Source organism: Microdochium trichocladiopsis (genome assembly GCF_020744255.1).
Source record: "Microdochium trichocladiopsis strain MPI-CAGE-CH-0230 chromosome Unknown B0I36scaffold_9, whole genome shotgun sequence".
NCBI lineage: Eukaryota > Fungi > Ascomycota > Sordariomycetes > Xylariales > Microdochiaceae > Microdochium > Microdochium trichocladiopsis.
In genome coordinates, this window is record NW_025763552.1 from 2,216,974 (window position 1) to 2,225,226 (window position 8,253).

The window sequence follows — 8,253 nt, forward strand, 5'->3', positions numbered from 1 at the left end:
ACACGCCCTGGCACAAATCTTGGTGTCTCATGGCCAAGTCCGTAGCCCAACAATGAACCAATCAGAATTGTCTTGTCTGTCCATCTGTCCTGTCGCTCTCATAGCTCAAGCCAGACGACCTACCAGGATGTGGCTACTTAAAGGCCATGCGCCGAATGGGCTGGAGAGTCGCATATCGAGACTGTTGTGACCATCAGCCCCCCGGTTGGTTCTTCGACTTTTTTTTTTCAATTTGGCTTGCTTCCGACTCGGAGACGTTCAGAAAAATGACATCTCCGCCTCCCATCACACAGCATGACACAGCGGAGCCCAGCAAGTTCGGGGCTGAGTGCAGGGACGAATCTCTGCAACGACACGACGTAGAAACAGCGGAGCCCTCCATCAGTGTGAGATCCGAAAGCCCGGGCCTCGGCGATAATTCCAATGTCCCGAGACTGTCCCTGCTCAAGCTGTTCTGGTTCTTTTTCTACAACTTTGGGCTGTTCGCATGGGGCGGCCCCGTGGCTCAGATCGCCCTCATCAAGGACAAGCTCGTGGTGCAGGACAAATGGATCACTCTTGCGCGATTTCAGCGCGTCTTCGCCGTGTACCAAGTCCTTCCTGGGCCTGAGGCTGCGGAGCTGTGCATGTTCTTTGGCTGCCTGTCGGCGGGCAGGATCGGTGGAATACTCGCGGGCATCGCGTTCATTTTGCCCGGTTTCGCTTTGATGCTGCTGGCCAGCTACCTGTACACCTTGGCTGGGTTTGAGAACATATATTTCAACGCCTCATTCCGCGCACTGCAGCCAGTGGTTGCGGCCATGGTAAGACTGCCTCCCCCATCCCCTTGCGACACACTGTCAAAGTGGCCCACGTCCACCGCGTGCTAACGAACCTGCAGGTGCTGCGCGCAACGCACAAGATAGCCGAGCATTCCGTGCGGAAGCATGACACAGCCAAGGTTGACCCATTTCTGGTACTGTTTGCCATCTGCACCGCTATCAACGGCGCGCTCCGCATAAATATGTGAGTCGATATATCTAGAAAGTGTTCGTACGAAAACTCTTGCGTTTCGTGACGATCATCACTTGCCCGACCACATCTCCAAACTAAAGTGCTCGCTGACGTCTCGAATGTCACTTCCAGCTTCATTTCCCTCGGTCTGTATGGCATCATCTACGCCTTCATTGCCCGTCGTCTCTGGATCCCCGCCGGCGTCCTTTTCATCTTGCAATACGTCGGCTACGCGCTCTATGTCGTGTTCCATGGAGTGCCATTGCCAGTATCGCTGGCTCTCGGCATAGCCAAAACGCCTTCGCTTATCAACCTCTTCGTCCTTGGCCTAGTCGCAGGCTCGCTCTCCTTTGGCGGCGCATACACCGCTATCCCGTTCGTGCAAGTGGAGGCGGTGCTCATGGGGGGCTGGCTCCCGCAGAGCGTGTTCATTGATGGAATCGCGATCGGAAACATCCTCCCCGCGCCGCTCGTCATATTCGCGACATTCGTGGGGTTCCAGGGTGCGTACGGCCAGGACGGCTCGCTTGGCAATGCATTTGCCGGCGCGGTCATCATCACCCTGGGCATGTTCTTCCCTTGCTTTGTGTTTACCATAGCTGGTCACGAAGTGCTGGAGAAGCTTGTCCACAATAAGGTCAGTAGACGCTCGTCGCATCCAACCGTTTTTCATTGGATGTAGTTGCGAGCCAACGGGCACACTTTCTGACATCTAAGCTTGATCCCCGATCTAGTTCCTCTCCTCATTCTTTGATGGGCTGTGCGGCTCTGTAATCGGCGTGATCGCAATCATCGCAGTCCAGATTCTCAAAGCAGGTGTCGAGGGACCTGTAGACAAGCTGCGCAGCAAGCCCCTGGATGAAGTGATCAGTGGCGTTGTGCAGGTCGGTCCTGCGGCGGTCCTGTTCATGTTAGCGCTTGGGGCTCTGTACAAGTTTACCAACAAGTACACTGCGCTGGTGATGGTTGTCATTGCGGCAGTCGCGGGGCAGTTCCTGTTTGTCGATTAGAGAGGCCAGAGCTTGTTCAATATTTGGTGGGCGAAGAGGAAATGGCCTAGTACTGTTTGCCACCGCACGAGGGATGGAGCGGTGAGCAACGTCCTGCCTCTTACGTCATGAGATCTGACCTAGAACTACGACTTCGCATGCCGCTCGCAGAGGTGGAAAGAGACCTAGCCTTATCAGTTGACCCATCACCAGCAGAATAAGGGAAAGTCAAAGAAGGATGATAGTTTAACCGACAGAGAGATGATCTCCGGTCGCAATCAAGGAAGGACACTGAGCCACAGGACAAGGATGGCAAGGAGGCCGCATCAGATGAAGGGCCAGTGAATCCGAATATCCAGAGTTACAGAGCCCAACTGCTGTAGGTAGATAAATTAGTAACAACGTATATAACTAAGCAGTCACATCCTTAAGTAGGTCATACAGCTGCTTTCACCAGGCAGGTGGCAAAAGCCCGGCTCCGCTCGCAGACAGAACCAGATCTGCGAGAAAGGGGCTCAAGATCCTCCCGACATGCCAAGACTGCCACTGTGCGAAGAGCCCCTCAACCTCACTGGCAATATCTTCCTCTACGCGGATTACGCCCACGTCGATATCATCGCCACTAGTGACGCTCTTTCTAGACGCGGCATCCAAAGTTTTCCCCACGGGATGTTGATGGTCAAGCTGTAGCTCAAGTTCCCGACCAATAGCCGCGATCTGGTCATTGATTGGGAAGATGAGATATGCTACGCATGGCCCCGTTAGGACAAGGGGGATGAGGGCGACGAGGTAGTGTGTCCAGTGCTGCTGGAGCTGCTGCTGGTGCCTACTTGCATTGTCGCCCCCTAGCTCGTTGGCGCCAGCGATGGACTGATTGCAGCTGTCATGCCAGTACGTTGCGCCTGCAAGGGCAATGAGTGCCACGGGGATGAGCCGCGACGCAGGCTGGAGATACTTGAAACCAAGCGCGATGACGTAATTGAACTGTCTGATCCGTGCAGCCGTGCTGCTTGCTGCGCTCGTGACAGGAGAAACTCCGCGCAAGGAGGTGAGCGTGATGACTGGCATGGTCTAGCACCGCAGACTCAGGGCGATGCCGCCAAGAAGGGTGAGCGCAGAGATAACGAGATTGTGAGTGAGGCCGATGACGACCAGGGCGATGTCGGTGAACGCTGCCATGATTTTGAGGTGCAGGACTCTACTTGGAGAGGGCGTGGTATCTTTCGTTGAGGATTAAATCTAGGCCACGGGCAATAAAGTACACAAATAGTTCCCACAGCTTGCTGGTTTGGTGGAGTTCTCAGGATGGCAGAGTCGAGGAGCAATCTCGCACTACTCTAACGAAGTCTCATACCAACTCGAAGTGGTGGCGGGCACTCCTTCAATTTGACCCGACGCGGTTGGGCGCCGGCACCGCGCATAATGTCATCGTGCAGTCAGGCCACATGTTGGTCGAGAGCCTGTTTTCACGTGCGAACATCTGCCAGGGCCATCGCTATTGCATCTGGTTCCCTAACCGATCTATGAGCATCTCAGCGTCTTGGTTGGTCATGACGATATCAGCTTGCAAGTATAATCTCCGAATCGGGATGATCATACGTCAACAGGGCATTGTAGGCTCTGGGGCGAGAGTCCCCCGTTGTCTTCAACTTGCACATGCTTTTCTAGTCTCAACTAGTTCCACCAGTGCCCTCTCGCCACCTTCACTCGGGGACCAGTTCCTCGGGCGCGCCAATTGTCCGAGCTTAGACTGGCCCGTCGCTAGCGCACACCTCAAAAGCTAGTCTCCGCGTCATCGACGTCGGCCTCAGCCCTGCGAGCCTGGCTGGCAGCCACGGTTTTGATGTAAAGCCGCACGCTATCCGATGCCAGGTCGGCGTCACGGCGCCTATAGAGGCCGTCTGTTCAGACAAGCCGGCCCCGTCGGTGGTACGAGAAGCTTCAACGGCGCCGAGTGCGACCGCTTCCTCGCCAGCAGCCATGACTAGGTGCAGTGGAAGATGTCGTACCCGGGCAACATTTTGCCTCCCGCCCAAGTATACGTTGAAAGCAACATATATAGCCATCCAGTCCTTCTTCATGACGAGGCTTATCATGGTCATGACATGAGTTGCAGATCTAAAGACACATCACAAATCTTCTGGTAGCTGCACTAAACATCTCAGTGACGACTCGCAGTCTTCAAGATCAAACCATGCCTAGGTACGCAATCCTCGGCGCGACCGGCCAAAACGGCGGGCACGTCCTCCAGACGCTTCTCGATCGACCAGACGCGAAGATCCGGGCTTTCGTCCGCTCCAAAGCGAAGCTCGAGAAGCAACACCCACAAATCAACCGTCCAGAGATCAAGACCAGGCTTACCATGTACGAGGGCAGTATCACCGATGTCGACGTCCTTGCATCCTGCCTCCGCGGCACCGACGCGGCATTCCTCTGTGTCGCCGCAATAAACAGCCAGCCGGGCTGCCACATCGCGCAAGACCAGGCCACCAATGTGGTGGCCGCGCTCGAGCGGATCCGAACCAGCGACGGCAAGAACAGGCGCGACAGCGGTGTCGGCGGTATCGACGGTTCGAACACTGCCAGGCTGCCGACGCTAATCATGCTCTCGTCCGCTGCGACGGAAAGCAAGCTCGATGACGTGCCATGGGTGTTGGAGAAGATCCTCTTTGCAGCAAATTACCACATCTACATAGATCTGATCAAGGCCGAGGAGTATCTCCGCCAGCGCGCGGACTGGGTCGACGCAGTGTACTTCAAGCCTGGTGGCATTTCGGATGATGAGGCCACCGGGCACGTGTTGTCGACAGAGAAATGTCAGACGTTTGTCAGTTACTGGGACACCGCGGCGGGGATGGTTCAGATTGCAGACGATGGGGAGCGCTGGCATGGGAAGAGCGTGAGCGTGCAGAGCAAGAGGAAGGCGAGGCCGCAGTATGAGAATTTGCCTCTGCTGTTCAAGGGCTTGCTTGTGTATTTGTTTCCCTTCCTTTACAGTTGGCTCTTTTGATCCCGTTGGAAAGGGAAGAGGGTTTCAGTCCTCAATGTACGGGTAGCACGTTTGTAAAATAAAGAGAGTGCACTTCCGTGACTGGCTGAGTCCTTAGCCATTGGGACAGAGTTGGCGAAACCAGCAAGATAAGCTGTTGGCTGATCAGAGACATATTCATGCGGGCAGGCCCCTGGCTTGTCCCGGATCGCGTACCCGGCGCAGTTTGACGTCGTCTGCCGATCAGCGCCCCTCGGAGACTCAAATCGCCCAGTCAGCATGTGCTACAAGGGTAACACAAGACAGCACATCTGACGTCAATCGCCAAGACCACCAGTGCAACTCTCTTTCATTGGACCGGGACCCCACGACACTTTTCGTATCTTCTCGTCACGAAACATTCCTGACATCCTCTTCACTGTTCTACACAATATTTTGTTGTTCGCCACACATCAACGATATTGCGCATACCATCTCAGCAATTAGACCCTACGGGAGCAAACACCACAACACACACTCGGTGCACTGACCTCATTGAAACCGAAAGACTGCCATGGACGCAAGAAGCACTGGGGATGCGACAAAAGGGGGAAGCTCCTTCTACGGCGGCGGCGGAGGCCCGTCCTGGCGTGGACAGGCAAAGATTCCCGGCTGGGCGATTGCGCTGATTGTGTTGTTTGGATTCATGCTCATTGGCTTCACCTGCATGTTTTTCTACTTCCTGCGGAACGGTGAGTGGCTCTACTCCTTTGTCTGAGTGGTCAACCAGAATCGTGGGACAACTTGTTGCGGCCTTTGCCTGTGATGCTATATTGGGCTGGCCCGTGCTTGAACGGGATGGGCAATGCTTCCGAAAAGCGGTTCAATCGCGGGACCGATAGACAACCCAGGGCTGACGATGTCCCATTCACGATGAGCAGAGCGCATTCGCAAAGAATACAACATGAAGCCCCGCTACCACGTCGCCGCAGGCCGTGCGGCGCTGTGCGCAGTCGGAGTCAAGCCCGTGCAGATGATCTTCAACGGGCTGGGCTGGCGGCACGACCACTGCGGCGGCCTGTGCGGGCCCCGGTGCACGCGCGACAAGATTGAGAAGAGTCTGGCGGATGAGAAGATCGCCGCCGAGAGGGAGGCGAAGAGGCTGGAAAAGGAGAAGGGTGTAGCTGCGGCTGCTGGCGGGCGAGGTAGGGAGAGCAGCAGCTCGGAGCAGACGTTGGCTTGATTACCTACTGTATAAAGGCGACTTTGGGCACATAGAGGAATTGATTGATGCCAAGATGGTTTTTACCACCTGTGTGCGACAACGAACTATAGCGAAAGGAGGTTGTCGATGGGTCTGAGCTGGATATCCGTCACAAATACTTTGGAGAGTGCGACATACAGGCACGAACTGGATGCGCTCTAGCTGGGGGGATTACGGGACATAGAACCCACACTTGTATTCACCTTTTTCTTAACCTTAGAATGACATGTATGCGGGAATGTTACCTGTCCCCGTCTCACCACAGCCCATTTCTACACTTTCGTCCAACCCCATCCGCTCTGCAGCACTCTGGCAGCAGCAAAGCACGCCATGCCAGCAAGCATCTCGAGCCCACAGAACACCTGCAAGCCCCAGTAGTCCTTGCCGCCCATGCTCTCCAGGATCGCGCCCGCGATGGGCGGCGAGATGAGCACCCCGACGCCACCGAGGCCGAACGCGATGCCTGTGCGCGTACCAACCTCGCGGATCTTGCTGACCTGCGCGACGCAGGCCGGGGCCAGGTTGAAGATGGAGCCGGACACGAAGCCGAAGAGCACGGCGTACGCGACGAGGGCGGGCGTGCTGTGGACGCCGGGCAGCCACAGCGCGAGGGTGAGGACGCCGGACGCAAGGAGCCAGAGCGTGGTGAGGTTGAAGCGGCCCATCCTGTCGGCGAGGAGGCCAGGGATGATCCGACCGGGGATGCTGCCAGGCGCGTTAGAATAGACGGTGCTTACAAAGGGCTGTGTTATTAGAAGGCAGAAACTCACCTTGATGCACTCCAGATGGAGATCAGGTAAGCCACAAAATTCTCGCTCACGCCCGCCTGCCTGGCCTGCACGACGATGTAGTTCTGCGGCACAAACATGCCCCCGAAGAACAAGAAGCACCCGACAAACAACAGCGCCGACGTCCTCTCCTTGAACGGAGCCGTGTAGTCCTTCAATAGCAGCGGCTCGGGCTTGGGCTTGAGCCGTGAGCTCACGAGCACGCACGCCGTGACGCACAGGCATAAGCACAAGAAACCCACGACGCGCATGGCCCAGCCGAACCCGATCCGGGGGATGAGCTGCGTGAGGATGATGGGCAAGACCACGCCGCCGACCCCGGAACCGGAGATGGCGATGCCCAGCGCGGCCGCGCGCCGGCGCTTGAACCACGTCATGATGCACGCCATGGTCGTGGTCGCGATGCACGACTGGCCGATGCCGCTGACTATGCCCTGCGCCAGGATGAAATGGTAGTACTGCGTGGAGAGCGAGGTCATCATGAGGCCCAGGATGAAGATGAGCGTGCCGCTGTAGAGCAGCCAGCGGTGGCCGTACGAGTCGAAGGCGCGGCCGACCTAGAAGTGGAGGGTCTTTTGTCAGCATTGACCTTTCTTAGGACTTCTGACGACGACAATTCAGTCACCAGCGATGGACACTGGGGCCATAAAGAAGGAGCGGAAACTCACGGCAGCCGTGCTGCTGTCCATAGCAAAGCCCTGGATTGCCGGGATCCACGAGATCAAGGCCAGGCTGCTGTCACGCAGGATGTCGTCGTGATACACCTGGACAAAGATGCCCGAGCAGTTGAACATGCCAAAGGTGCACAGGAACGCGCACCACGCGCCAAACACGACCGACCAGGCTGCCAGGCCTCCATCTGGATAGTCGTCGTCGTCATTGGTCGGTGCGGCGGTGAATGATGTTGCCGAGATGGTGGGCGTCAGGGGCGTGCCCGTGGCTGGCTCTGGGTGTGAGGCATTATGGTGCTGATTCTGGGAGGAATCGTCCTTTGCTGGCGCTTTTGCTGTTGTGAATTGGCGGGCCTCGAGGTCCGGGTTGGATGTCGCAGTGGGGGAATCGTCGTTCTCAAGGACGTCCCCATGGGCCGAGGCTCCGTGATGAGCCATGCTGCTAGGAGTCCTAAAGTCTCCAATCTAATCGTACAGGTGCAAGTCAATTTTTATGATAACATTACAGCCGGCTGTCGAAAAAGGTGTAGAGATTCAGCTCGACGACAACGGAAAGAAAAGTTTGGAGGAGGTCATGGCA

At 56.4% G+C, this 8,253-nt stretch overlaps 4 protein-coding genes across 4 annotated transcripts; 2 read left to right on the forward strand and 2 right to left on the reverse strand.

The window, feature by feature from the left end:
- Nucleotides 1-266: 266 nt before the first annotated feature.
- Nucleotides 267-2,003, forward strand: B0I36DRAFT_250085 (chromate transporter-domain-containing protein; the record flags this gene model as incomplete). The annotated part of the gene is made up of 4 exons (XM_046150523.1): nucleotides 267-803; nucleotides 881-1,005; nucleotides 1,126-1,630; nucleotides 1,728-2,003. The coding sequence occupies 4 exons, from the start codon at nucleotides 267-269 to the stop codon at nucleotides 2,001-2,003; spliced, it is 1,443 nt and encodes a 480-aa protein (XP_046008636.1).
- Nucleotides 2,004-2,432: 429 nt separating this feature from the next.
- B0I36DRAFT_366983 (uncharacterized protein) lies at nucleotides 2,433-3,050 on the reverse strand (the record flags this gene model as incomplete). The annotated part of the gene is made up of 1 exon (XM_046159391.1): nucleotides 2,433-3,050. The coding sequence occupies one exon, from the start codon at nucleotides 3,048-3,050 to the stop codon at nucleotides 2,433-2,435; it is 618 nt and encodes a 205-aa protein (XP_046008637.1).
- A 1,126-nt stretch (nucleotides 3,051-4,176) lies between these two features.
- Nucleotides 4,177-4,992, forward strand: B0I36DRAFT_376793 (putative sterigmatocystin biosynthesis protein stcQ; the record flags this gene model as incomplete). Its single annotated transcript, XM_046160494.1, has 1 exon — nucleotides 4,177-4,992. The coding sequence occupies one exon, from the start codon at nucleotides 4,177-4,179 to the stop codon at nucleotides 4,990-4,992; it is 816 nt and encodes a 271-aa protein (XP_046008638.1).
- A 1,289-nt stretch (nucleotides 4,993-6,281) lies between these two features.
- B0I36DRAFT_332512 (riboflavin transporter MCH5) lies at nucleotides 6,282-8,217 on the reverse strand. Its single transcript, XM_046155126.1, has 3 exons — nucleotides 7,671-8,217; nucleotides 6,985-7,559; nucleotides 6,282-6,919 (listed from the first exon to the last, which is right to left on the reverse strand). The coding sequence occupies exons 1-3, from the start codon at nucleotides 8,109-8,111 to the stop codon at nucleotides 6,487-6,489; spliced, it is 1,449 nt and encodes a 482-aa protein (XP_046008639.1). The 5' UTR covers nucleotides 8,112-8,217; the 3' UTR covers nucleotides 6,282-6,486.
- Nucleotides 8,218-8,253: the final 36 nt, after the last annotated feature.

Bases quoted from the DNA above. Each gene is read 5' to 3' on its own strand.
- B0I36DRAFT_332512 (XM_046155126.1), bottom strand. From the start codon at position 8,111: ATGGCTCATCACGGAGCCTCGGCCCATGGGGACGTCCTTGAGAACGAC. The intron at 7,560-7,670 runs GTGAGTTTCCGC...CTCCACTTCTAG, and splicing joins TGGACAGCAGCACGGCTGCC to GTCGGCCGCGCCTTCGACTC. The intron at 6,920-6,984 runs GTGAGTTTCTGC...CGCGCCTGGCAG, and splicing joins TCCATCTGGAGTGCATCAAG to CATCCCCGGTCGGATCATCC.